We start from the raw sequence: 13870 nt of genomic DNA on the forward strand, positions 1-13870 counted from the left end.
AGCTCGGGGTGGAGCTGTCTGTCTAGCTCCAACTAGCGCCCCTCAGGAGACGGCTGATAGCCGCTCCTGCCTTCTACAGGAAGGTGCCTTCTCTTTAGGGACGGCCGATGGCCGCCCGCCCCTCGTAAGGGAACCGCTGTCTCACCGGCCTGAGGGTAATGAGGAGACGGCTGATAGCCGCTCCTGCCTTCTTCAGAAGGTGTCCTTCCTGGGAAGGCTTATAGCCGCCCAACACCCCCTCCTGCAGGAGACAGCCGATAGCTGCTCCCTCCTTCGTCAGACGGCTGATAGCCGCTCCGAAGGTGTTGTCCCCGAGATGGCCGATAGCCGCTCACTCCTCTGGCAGAAAGAGACGGCTGATAGCCACTCCCGCCTCCACCAGACGGCCGATAGCCGCTCTGAAGGTGTTGCCCTAGAGACGGCCGATAGCTGCTCCCTCCTCCGGCAGAAGGAGACAGCAAGAGGCCGCTCCTGCCTTTGTCAGACGGCCGATAGCCGCTCCAAAGGTGCTGCCCTAGAGACGGCCGATAGCCGCTCCCTCCTCCAGCAGAAGGAGACAGCCGATAGCTGCTCCTGCCTTCACCAGATGGCCGAAAGCCGCTCCGAAGGTGCTGCCCCCGAGACGGCCGATAGCCGCTCACCCTCCCTCCTGCAGGAGACGGCTGAAAGCCGCTCCCACCTTTGTCAGATGGCCGATAGCTGCTCTGAAGGTGTCCAGAGGTGCGCTGAGTCCCCCACTCAGGCCACGGCCAATAGCCAGGCCTTGGCGCCCTATAGTTGCGCCCTTGGGCAGCCACGGCCGATAGCCGGGCGCCACGGCCAGAGAGAGGTGCCAGAAGTGTCATCGCCCCAGCGTGAGATGAGAGCCCTGATCTCCAGCACTGAAGGACCCCAGAGAGGCCCTACAGCTTCCCCTGGCCTCTGCTCCCTACTCCTGTCCCTGGAGAAGATCCACCTGACGGACCCTAACTCAGGCCGGTGCCGCAGCCCCTCCCTGACGGTGCCCCTTGACTCTGGGGGCCGCAGCCCTCGGTTACTCCAGGCCCTCCCCAGGATGCCCGGGCGTGATCTCTCCACGCCCCGACGGCTAAAGACCTCCACTTCCGGCGGAGACCTGAGCCAGAGATTCCTGGACCTGTTTGGTCCCAGTCTTGAGGGCCACACTCCTGCACCTAGCGCGGAGACTACGGGCCCCTTCACCACCTGCAGCCCTGGACGAGAGAGGACGCCCCTGCGAATCGTCCCGTGCCCTCTCTGCACGCCCCCCCTTGGCGGTGCCCCTATTCCGGCAGAGTTGTCGCCGGCGTGTCTCCCCGCCGCTCCCACTATATGAGTGAATTATGTTAAGTGTGGTGTTGCCCCAGAATTAGTTAAGTGACTTATGCTAAGTGTGACGTTGCCCCAGAATTAGTGTAACAGTGGTACAGTGATTTAATGTATGTAGAATATCGGGGCGAGTGAAATCACGGGTGGATGAGTAAGGACGAGTGCAGAAACTAAGTTCTGGTGAATCAGACTCATGAGTGACGCCCTTGTGGAAAATCAGTAAGACTACTACCCCGAGAGATCCTCTATCGTAAAATATACAAATGTCCTTTGTTACCAGGAAACAGTAGAGAAAAGTGTTAATAATAATCTCCCGCTTGTATTACCATAAACAGTGAATTCCCAGTGTCCTCCACCCTCCCTTAAAGAATCTCCTCCCAGCAGTCAGTGTGTATGTAAGAACCTGGACGAGGAATAGAATCAATTGTCAAAATTCCTTTGCTATCAGAAAATACTAAGTTCGAATTAATAATACTTACTCCCTCCCAATATTACTATAACTCTGTTCTGGCCGTCCGCGCGTCACCCCTCGCCCACCCCCCCCTATGAGACACCCGCGCTCCCACGCGCACCGCAATCCTGTATTCCCTGTACACCTGTGCACTAAAATTAAAGTGTTGGCATCAGTGTCTGTTAAGCCTGTATCCTGCGAGATACTAATTATCTAGTTAAGGTTTTATTTTCTGTCATATACTGTGTTGTATTATCTGCTGTTTTTGTCCTGTGTCTGACTGTGGTAATATATGTGTAAAGGTTATTGCCTGGAGTTTTTGTGTCCTGCCTCTCTTTATTACACCAAGCCCCGGTCTCGAAAGAGGACCCCGCTACACGTTAGGTGTTCTAGGACCGAGGAGGCGAACCTTTTTCACCTAGCATTACATATATAGAAAGTATAGCTTAGTCTTCCTCTCGGGGGAAATAGTTCCATCACTTGGGGGGAAGGAGAAAAGATATTTTATTTCCCCTCTCGACCTGGGGGGAGCCATGGCACTTTTGCCCCCCTCCCCTCCCGATTCGCCACTGTATATGGCCGGAATGGAGGGGAAGAAAGGAGGAAGGTGAGGGGAGGTGTAGGTTACACTCATGTCCGCAGTGGAAGTTGTGGCTTCCTTACCGTTATGTCCCTCCTTCCCTCCCTCCTTCTGATTCTCTCCCCTCCCCCCTCCCCCTTGCCTCACTCTGCTTCTCTCCTTCCCACCCAACCTACCGCTCTCATTATTTTCCACTCTTCCCCCTTCCTCCCTACACACTTAACTTTCACTTCTCTCTTCCTTTCCCCCCCCCTTCCCCTTTGTCTCTCCCTTTCTCTCTCTCTCTCTCTCCCATTCCCTCATTATCTTATGCTACGTCATACACACCACTGATCTCTCTCTCTCTCTGGTTGATGTAGTCATTTTTGAGGGACAGCAATGAAGTATCAAATTTCATCATATACCATATTTTGTTTTTTCAATAAAAGATGGAGAAATTACAACTGCTCGCGACTCTGAGGTTGGTATTATCCTACTTTGGCAACCTACCCCTCAACTGTGCTTCTGATTTCGTGTATGAAACCCATGTGATTCGTGTATAATATGTTCGTGTATAATAATATTCGTATATAATATATTCGTGCATAATAATATGATTCGTGTATAATATGATACGAAATCAGACTCACTTTTGAATGGTAGGTTGCCAGGGTCCGATAATGACAATCTCAGAGTCGTGTGCCGCGACTATAGTCATAAAGTAATTTTATTAATATTTCTGTTATTGTTATGATGGTGATAATTATTATTGACCATCATCATCATCATCACCATCATCATCATTAGTAATAGTATTAGTACAGCCGTAGTGGCAGGGTACTTTCACCCTACTCTAGTATAGGTTAACATTTTCTTGGGAAACGGTCTGCCAGCCTATCATGGTTCGCACTTGGTTGCAGTCTGCTCGCAAGCATGCGATCACGTTGAAGAAGTGGCTAGCTAGCGAGACAATGCTGAGTCATGAAATCATAGTCGCAAATGGAGCATCAATTACTGATATTAATTTCGAATTACACCTAACTAACGGAGACAGAAATTAATATGTTCACCATTTATGAAATTTTAAGCAATTGGTTTTCTATACACATCCGACGCAAATGCACTTTCCAGTATTTACAACTAGCAAATCAGAAGGGGAGAAGGTGTCCAGTCGTGTCGCCATCTGTTAGCACATGTACGTTAAAATTAGGTTATGTCAAGTCAGGTTGGTCTGCATACAGTTAGGTTAGTTAATTTCAATACTGATGCAATAAAAGACGGAGAGACTGTTTAAGACGCGGACATAAAAATGCTAATAGGTGCAAATAGTCCCGCTAAAGTATAGGCTACTGGTAAGGAGCTGAATAACCATCCTCACCTCTTTATTTGCTAAGTACGAAAAACGCATTGCAGACAGATGCTTATAGACGCGAGAAAGTTCTTAGAGTTGTTTAAGTTAACTAATGAGCCTATTAATTTCAGTGTCTTCGTTGAATGTAATTTCGAAAATTATACTCAATCACCCTTGCTGGAGCTTTCTTACGTTGGCTTTTCTTGGTGATATTTTGTTTCATTTGAGACAAAAAATATAAAAAAAGAAAGTCATATATTAGCAAATAAGAAGAAAAAAAAAGAAGGAAGTTTTATTGGTAACATAGAATACTGGCTAAAATCACGTTACATAGGACCTGCCAGGGTTGTCAAAAGTACTGCGGAAGGTAGTCTCAGGAAGTCAGCTGCGTCCATGAAGGTTTCATCATTTAACCGAACCATCAGTACAGTGTCTGCACCACACACAGCCTCAGCCAAATCATGATCGCCTTGGGTGAATGTAGCCCAGTAGGATTTTAGGGGAATGTGCCAGTGTCCTCCCCAAATCTGCCACTGCTCTCTCTCATAGGCGTAGGAAGCGGGGGGGGGGGGCTATTGCCCCCCAGTCTTCAGTCAAGGCTGTATTCGGGCAGAACTCGCCAAAAATTCGGGCAGATATTTTCCTGTATATTAACCTGTCTTGACAGGGTTGTTCTAATGCCGTTTGGTGCGTTTTATTGCGTTGAGCCCATAAATAATTATGAAGTATAATACAAACTTTTTAATCATATATCCGAGACTTCTTTGCAGTCTCATATGAATTCATTCACTAATCGGCACATTTTAGATCTCATTCCCCCCAAAAACCAAGCCCGTTGTAGTCGTGGGGGGGCTCAGGGGTCTGGGGCTGGGACCTGATGGTGGAGGTGGTTTCCCTATGCCCTTCTTCCCCCCTATACCCTGCTTCCTCCTATACCCTGCTTCCCCCACCCTTGGGTCCCAGTCCTTGGCCCTACTAATTTTGCTTGGTTCTTTTTCTTCTCTTTTCTTCTTTTATTTTCTTTCTTCTCACCTTCCTAAGGTGTGAGAGCCGTGCTGATGGGATGCAAGGCTGTCTCTTTTATGTCAGTCGCAAACGGCCTCAGGGAACCATGGGTACGGTAGCCCTTGTTTCTTTCACCCTTACTCTTGACTCGGGCTCTCAGGAGTGGACTAGTTAATTCCCGCTTGAATAATTAGGCTCACCATGGCCAATAATGAAATTATAAAAAAAACCCAAGGAGCAACGGGAGATGCTCCTCCAAAACCTTCTCCCGGTCAGGTGGATCCCCCTCCCCCTACTTTTCCGCCTCTTTCTTCCTCTTCCTATCCTTCTGTTTCTTCTTCTCTCCCCCCTCTCCTTCCCCCTCCCCTCTTTCCAAACCCTCCAACAATAACATCAATTTTTGGTCGCCAGACATGGCCAAAATTTTTCAACATTGAACCCACAACAAATGACCTCACCCTCCATCTCTCTCTCCTTCAACAAATAGGTCCCGACGTCACTTTCACATCACGACCAAATGGAGACCGCCTCTTGACCGTTAAAACTGCTGCACAGGCTGAGAAGGTGAGGTCGCTCACCGATCCCTCTGGCCATCCCATCTCAGCAACTCCAGATCTCCAATTAAACTCTAGTACTGGAACTGTTCTCATTCCCTCATACATAACAATTGGAGATCGTAACTTCTCAGAATGTTCCGCAGACATCCAAAGCAATCTTGTCTGCACAACAACTACCAGTAATATCTGTTCAGTGCTACACACTTCCCCCCCAGGGGCGCCGCAAGTACTCCGCCAACATTGCCAAAATAATCTTTAAAGACCGCGATTTACCTGCCTCTCTCATCATTGGTGGTACACGACTTGCAGTCAAAGAATATACGCCTCGTCCTCGACAGTGCTTTTCTTGTTGGCGCTACGGCCACCCAGCTAAATACTGCAGGTCAGAGGCAGTGTGCCCAACCTGCGCCCAACCCGGCCACACCTCCTTAGCCTGCGTAGCACAGAACCAAGTCTGCCCGAACTGCCAAGGTTCTCATGCTGCCTCGTCCCGGAACTGTCCAGAATACATTTTTGAATCGGAAGTCGCAAGGATTCGCTGGAAAGAAGGTCTCTCCCTCCGTGCAGCCCGTCAACGTGCCCGTGATTTAGGATTCTCCTCCCGTGTTACCAATGCTCGAGTGGCCCGGCCTATTTCCACTACCTCTGCCACCTCTCAGTCCTACCATACTACAACCACGACACACTCTAACTGCTTTTCTACCATCACCTTATCTGACACACCTGTCCCCTTGGTATCGCCAGCCACCAGCTCCTCTACTATTTCAACCTCTTTTCCTGTCCCTACTCATACCTCCTCCTCACCTACCCCTCTGACTGTCACTATTGTCTCCTCTCCATCTGTCTCTACTCTCCCCTCTTCCACCTCCCCTTCTCCCTCCTCTTGTTCTGCCTCCTACTCTCAGGCCCCTTCAGTTTCTATTTCCAACTCTTTCTCTGTCCTAGACTCTTCCACTCCTACCTCCTCCTTGTCACTTCCGTTGTCCACTCCCCTCTCTTCCCCCCATCGCCCTTCCAGTTCTGCTGCTCCACCCCGCTCATCCTCTTCCCAACACCAACAGTTACTTCCTCTGCCACAGCGTGATGCCTGCCGTCTGCCTGCCTCTGGCAAACGTGGGCTGCCTCCCACCATATCGGATACCAAGGGTACCACAAAACCCACACACTCTCCCCCAACTCGTAAAATGCGAATTACTCGTCCTTCGCCCTCCGTGACACCAACAACAAAGATCCCTGTCTCAACCCAACGATCAGCTAGTTCCAACCCTATCCGGACTCCTCAAACCACTTCACAACCAGTTCCAGCTCCCCTGTCAACACCACAGATGACACAATCAACAGGTGCCGAGAGTGAAACTCTCTCAGATATTATGGAATACTTAGCAACTCCTTTACAAGAACCACTGAGTCCCCCCAAAATACGTCATACAGCAGAAGTCCATTCAGCTCCTTCCGATCTTCCTCCCACTCCCATCCCTCCTTCCCCTTCTGCCCCTCTTTCATGTTCTAATCCCTCTCCTTTATCCCTCCCTATGCCACCAGGCTATAGCGACCGTCCTACTCATTCACTTCTTCCACACTCTGCTCCTATTCCTACCATTGAACCAACCCGGTGATGTGTGATACCCGTTCAACATAAATTCGTTTTTTACTATATTTTATTCTTTGTAAATTTTTGGTAACCTTTTACTTTTCTTTGATTTTACTTTTAGTTCTTTTATTTTACTTTTTAGTGTTATACAATTTTAATATGTCTCGTTTACAATGGAACATGCGAAGTTTCATGGCCCACCGTAATGATCTACGTTATCTACTTTCAATTCACCATCCTTCAATAGTCTGTTTACAAGAACTCCGTTTGTCTTCCCCACCAGTACCCATACCTGACTATTGTTTCTTGTTTTCTCCTGCTTCTCTTCCTGTTTCCATCATTTTAGTTCATAACACAGTCCCATTAGAATATCTGTCGCTTCACACCACTGTTCCATGTCATTTTGTTCGTGTTTTTCTCGAACAATGGATTACGATGGTGTCTGTATATTTCTCTCCCTCCCAACCTATTGATTTCCCAGCTTTAACCCTTTTATTATCACAATTACCCACTCCAATTTTATTAATGGGAGATTTTAACTGTCGCCACGCTTTGTGGGGCGATGATGTTACAAATTTGCGTGGCCGCCACCTTGAATCTTTTATTTTTAATAACGATTTATCCATACTGAACTTATACACATTTTGACTCTAGAACTCACACTTTTTCCTGTCTTGATCTCTCCCTATGCTCCCCTTCTCTTTCCCTAGATTTCCATTGGTCTGTTCTTTCAGACGTTTTATATAGCGACCACTTTCCTATCAAACTTACTCTTACCACATATCGTCCTGCACCCAGACCCCCTCGATGGTGTTTCCCGAAAGCTGACTGGCCGTCATTTACTTCTCTGACTGTTCCTACTGTACCTCCTTCTTCATTCTCTACTATTTTAGATATGCTCACTTATTTTAATGAATTAATTCTTAGTGCAGCTTTGACCGTGATCCCTAGGTCGTCCCGTCCTTTTACTTCTAAGTGTGTACCTTGGTGGGATTCAGACTGTACTGTAGCACTCCGTGTTAAACGTGCACGTTGGAAGAGTTACCTACGCAAACGCAACACTGCGGATGAACAGAATGCATTTCTGCTGTTTAAAAAGGCCCGTGCCCGTCTTCGAAAGATTGTTAAACAGGCTAAACGCCGTAGCTGGAGGTCATACGTTTCCACCATTACTACCAATACACCCATTGCATCCGTCTGGAAACGTATACGCAAAATAGCGGGTAAGCATCTTCCTATGCCCTCCCCTGTCCTACACTTAGATGGAGAGTCAGTCGCAGATGCTCATCTAGTTGCTAATGGCTTAGGTCGTCACTTCAGTAATGTTAGTAGCGGCTCTCATCTCTCACCTGAATTTCATACCCTTAAAGCTGCTACTGAATGTACGCCTGTTGTCCTCAAGCTGTCGTCTAGTCAGTCATATAACGCGCCATTCACACTCCATGAATTGACCTCTGCCCTTCGTCTGTGTAAGAACACTTGCGAGGGTCCTGATGGCATACACTATAATATGCTCCGTCACCTTTCCCCTCAGGCCATGGCCTTATTAATAACTATTTATAATCATATCTGGACAGAGGGTGTTCTTCCCCCTTCATTTCGTGATGCTGTCATTCTCCCATTTCTTAAACCGGGAAAGCAAGGCCATGTCCCTCAAGATTATCGCCCCATTGCTCTTACTAGCTGTCTTTGCAAATTGTTTGAGCGTATGATAAATCATCGCCTTATGTGGCTCCTAGAATCCAAGCAACTTTTGTCTTCTTCACAATTTGGTTTTCGAAAAGCTCGCGGCACCTTAACTCCCCTCCTAAATCTTGAGACTTATATCCGTTCAGCCTTTGCCACTCAACAATCTGTTATCGCAGTGTTCTTCGACCTTGAGAAAGCTTATGACACAGCCTGGCGCTGCCATATTTTAAGCACAGTTCGCTCTTGTGGTATTGATGGTAACCTTGGTGTCTTTTTAAAGAATTTTCTATCAACTCGTTTCTTTAGAGTCTGTGTTCAACATACCTATTCAGACTCATTTCCACAATACGAAGGTGTTCCCCAAGGCAGTGTTCTTAGCACTACTCTATTTTTATTAGCAATTAATGGGATTGTTTCTTGTCTCCCAGTTGGTGTCCGTTCTTCTTTGTATGTTGATGATTTTGCAATATATGCCTCAAATCCTGACATCTCTGCCCTTGGTGCTCTTATTCAACGTGCAGTTTCCGCTGCCTCAGAATGGGCCACTTCTCATGGCTTTCGGTTCTCTCCTCTTAAGTCTCATGCTATTACTTTTAATCGTTCTCATCATATTCCTCAACCACCTCTTTTTCTTTATGGCTCTCCTCTCCCGTACAAAACCTCCGCTTCCTTTCTTGGCCTTCTTTTCGATTCCCGTCTTACTTGGAAGGATCATATTACCTCCTTGAAAACCTCAGCCTTGCAACGCCTCCGTCTCTTGCAAACTTTGTCTCATGTGTCGTGGGGTGCTGATCGAGCTACTCTCCTTCGCCTCCATATTGTTCTCGTTCTCTCCAAATTTGACTATGCTTGCCAAGTCTATTCTTCTGCTTCAGACACCGTCCTCCAACAACTTGATTCTGTACATCATTACGGTTTGCGTCTGGCTCTTGGTGCCTTTAAGTCCTCCCCAGTTGAGAGTCTGTATGCTGAATCAGGAGTTCCATCACTCTTCCGTCGTCGCGCTCTTCTTTCTCTTCGTACCTATGCTAAGTTGCACTGTTTTCCTCATACCCCTTCTCTACTTCCTCCCAGTCCTGACCCAGGCATATTTTCCACTCCTAGGACCAAGCCACCATTTGCAGTTCGAACCCGTACTCTTCTCTCGCGCTCCTCTCTTACTGTTAGTAATGTTTTTCCTTTCCGCACTTGTCTTTTTCCTCCATGGTTACTTCCTCGACGCCACATTTGTTCTTCCATTTTCCCTTATTCCAAGTCCAATTCTCTTCCTTTCATTCTTCGTTCTCGGTTTTCAGACCATCTCTCCCAACATTCCTCTGCAGTCCCTATATACACTGATGGTTCAAAAACTCCTGCTGGCGTTGGATTTGCGATACTCTTTCCTGACATTCATTATCATTTTAGCCTTCCTACCTATGCAAGTGTTCTAACAGCAGAATTATATGCCCTCTTGTTTGCGTTGCGGTATATTTGTCATGCCTCTTCTTCCTCATTTGTGATATTCTCTGATTCATATAGTGCTCTATCCCTTCTTCAGTCACCTTCGGCTTCTCACCCTCTGGTTCTTCGTATCTTGGAATGGTTGTTCCGTATCTCCTCCCGTCGTAAAACAGTCCAGTTCTGTTGGGTCCCAGGACATGTGGGCATCGCAGGCAATGAACGTGCTGATCAGTTGGCTCGCATGGCAGTTAGCAGGGATGTCTCTCCTTCCTTCCTCATTCCAGTCTCTGACCTTCTTCCTGCTCTGTCATCCTTCCTTCAGCACCGGTGGCAGTCTTGTTGGGACTCTATCACTAATAACAAACTACGTGTTGTTAAACCGTTTATTTCTCATTGGTTGACCCCTTGCCACCGTAATAGAAGGTGGGAGACGGCTTTAGCTCGCCTCAGAATCGGTCATACACGACTTACCCACTCTTATTTGATGTCTGGTGATCGCCCTCCCCTTTGTACTCGTTGCAATACCATTCTTTCTGTACGCCATATTTTCCTTGATTGTCCACTTTACACACTACAGCGACGTATTGCATTTCCATTTTTGTCTCACCTCCAACGTCCCCCCCTTCTTGCAGACTTTCTCCGAGAGTCATCGTATTTTCCCTCCATAATATCATGTCCTTCCTTACCTCTATTGGTCTTCTTTCCGACATCTAATTCCGTTCCTTTTTTCAATAGCCCCATCTGTGATATGATATACTCCTTCCATTGACCTATTTCTTCTGGCCCACCCAACGTACACAACTTGTAGCCGATGATCCGGCTTTGTGCTGGATTTTGGCACTAGGTTCTTATTGTTCTTCTTCTTCTTTAGATCTCATTCGGCGACTTCTGGCTACTTTGGCTTTATTTTTAGGGACATTGAGTTGTTTCAGCGATATTGGTTCCCACTGAGTTGGTAGCCCTACGTGTGCTTTGAGCAAGCGGAATACTATGACATGGTAAGACCCTCATGGTGCCGATATACCTTACCGATCTAGAGCTGCCATTTCTTCTGACATAGTATGATACAGATGGACAATTTCTTTAAACTGTTGTAGCGTATTTTATATATTTTTGCGTAAGTGGAGCACCACAACGTGTTGACTGACGGTTTACAGCTTGTACTGTAGGTACTGATTCAAGCATTTGTGCGAAATCTGGTGAATTTCTAATTATATGAAACTGACATTGACAAAATTCCTGTCAATACTGTACAGTATAATATACTATTTTCTGCTTGGGCTTGGTTTTGTTTACTCCAGTAATTGGACTTTACTGGGATTCATTAGTAATCTTAGGGTCTGTTGATTATATAGAGCTGAGGGGAGGGCTGTATCAAATTAGGTGATACAGTGTACTGGAGAGCATTACCGAGCTTTACAAACATGTGAGAGGACTAAACTTTGGTTCAAAGACCACATATGTAATATCGAGTATAAAGTCCTCCTGGGAAAGGTCGTTGCCTATAGGCCCAAATCCAAATTATATTGAACTTTCATTCAGCTTCTGGTGTATTCTGTCTAGTCAGTTGATGCGTTGCATGATACCTCCGTCAACTGTTGCTTAATTGTAAAAATATAAGTGCTAGTTAAGACTCAGAGTACTGAGTCCGATTTTCAAGTTCCTGTACTCTTCATTGCACCGCTTTAACACAATATGGTGCTTCTTATCATGTGCATTTGTCTCATTCCTAAATAATGAAACTGATGATGCTTCGAGCGTCTAATAATTTATAGTGAAGACCAGTTTATGGTAGAGAGATGATTCCAGTAGCTGATGTTATGATTCGTATAAAGTGATTTTAGCTTGGTTTAGTATAGGAATGAATCAGGACTAGACATTCGTATTCTAATAACCAGGCGGTGGGCGTACCTGCGGACAACGATGGGACAACAAAGACTTTCAAGCTTAGCAATCTTAAACATCGAAAGGTATTTTGTCAACAAGCCGAACATAGAGACTCATCGACATTTTCGGCAGTCGTCGAAGCAGGGAAAAGTAATTCTTCTGAACTTCTGAAGATCTATATGTTGCTGGTTTCGCACTCAGATGGAGACGAATGCCACTGTAACAGTGCACCTGACAGACGCCAATGGCTATTCATTAGAGTTCTGAGAGAAACAATATAACTGAGCTGACAGTTCTCTCCAAAGAAATCACAAGTCATACTGCAGTCGGACTGGTGTAAGAGTAGGACACATGCAACCTGTGTTTGTTTCAGCTTCTCCGCTCCTGAAGACATCGATTTTGGTGAACTGATAGGAACCGTGTTGGCGACCCAGACTCGAGCGACTATGGACACTTCAACTTTCACCGACTTTGAACAACAGAACAGGTGCGAGGTTCAACCAACATAAGTCGAAGTAAAGCATGAACCGAATGTAATCGCCTGAATCTCCAGCAACATTGACAGTATTTGAACGGTTGTATTTGAAAAGATTAAATACAAGTGTAAATAAAATGTGCATTATGTATTTGATAATTTAGGCGCCTAGTAGCTTGATTGGTAGTCTACTTGGGTCGCAGCACACCATGGCCTTCCAGTCACAGTTCAATCCCAGAGGTGTCCCAGGGTTTATCATTCGTGTAGATGCTACTAGGGGTGTAGTTCAGTCTCCTACCCTTAAATGTTCTGAACTAACTGTAGCTTACTTAACCTTGAGCACCTGAGTTCAGATGCTTGCAAAATGGGATTTGGCATTGACTTTTTTAAAATGATAAGTTCTTAATTTCTTTGTCAGTTTCCAGTTTGTCTAATTTGGTGTAACTGAGAATGATTTACATTCATAATTTGTATAGAGTGGAGCTATTTAGTTTAGTTTAAAGGCTTGTTTCTTTTGTAGGCAACCTTCTCAGTTTATTTATGATCATTATAGCGATAATTATTATTTGATTTTTGATGGAACGAATAAGTTGTGTTTTCATAGACAAAGCTTTAAGTTTAGTTATTATTTATAATCATATTTTTAATGGAGCGAATTACTTTGTTCTAATCGATAAAAAGAAGAAAGCTTTTATAGGCTATTATTTTTCGTATTTTCATAATGAATGATAATTATTACTCGTATTTGCATAAGCAACTGCACTTGATCTGTGATGTTAATGTTCCTGCTTTCTTCAGATACATACATGTTACTGATTTAACCTTACCCAAGATGGCTGTGTTTTGCATTCCTGTCATAAGACTTTCAAGGACCTCTTGTTTTCATTTTGTCTATTACCATTTTTTAGGAAGGAAGCTGTAGCACCAGCCGATCTGGGTAGTAGTCCTGAGGGTGATGGTAAGCTGGTGTTAGGGAGAGCTAGAACTCCCATTTCATCAGCTCTCAGCATAGTTCCTGTCCATTCCCCTTTGCTGATTTTTGTTCAGTGTTTCATTAACACGGAGAACAGGAGACCAGCATGCTCTCCAGTACATTCTTCTCCAACTATCTACACAACAGTACACTATACACACTTTACACACCACACCCTCTTTCTAGGCGTAGGGATGTGGCGACCCCACCGCCCACCACATTTTTGGTATAGTAAGCCCCGTAACCCCAACGATACCTCCCCGGGTGTGGCAAGGAACTCTGCCTTTGGGCAGGGTTTGGGGTAAAATCCTCTTTGGGCCAGGGTGCTAGAAATCCCCCTCCTGTAAATTTTTTTGCTACATTGACAAAAACAAAGCTACTTTATGCGGGCAAGTACTTAGTGTCTGGAAAAAAAAAAAAAAAAATATATATATATATATATATATATATATATATATATATATATATATATATATATATATATATATATATATATATATATATATATATATATATATATATATATATATATATATATATATATATATATATATATATATATATAC

At 45.3% G+C, this 13870-nt stretch overlaps 1 protein-coding gene across 1 annotated transcript in view; it reads left to right on the top strand.

Annotated features, from left to right (window-relative positions):
- Positions 1-13870, top strand: part of LOC145417549 (prolyl 4-hydroxylase subunit alpha-3-like) — an 86263-nt gene that overhangs the window by 1301 nt on the left and 71092 nt on the right. The window contains exon 2 of the mRNA XM_080286257.1: positions 12230-12343. Coding sequence (XP_080142383.1) covers positions 12230-12343 — 114 coding nt within the window. The remainder of the gene's footprint in view (positions 1-12229; positions 12344-13870) is intronic.

Source organism: Coenobita brevimanus, chromosome 110, assembly GCF_032717465.1.
Source record: "Coenobita brevimanus isolate Jiangsu-jjx chromosome 110, ASM3271746v2, whole genome shotgun sequence".
NCBI lineage: Eukaryota > Metazoa > Arthropoda > Malacostraca > Decapoda > Coenobitidae > Coenobita > Coenobita brevimanus.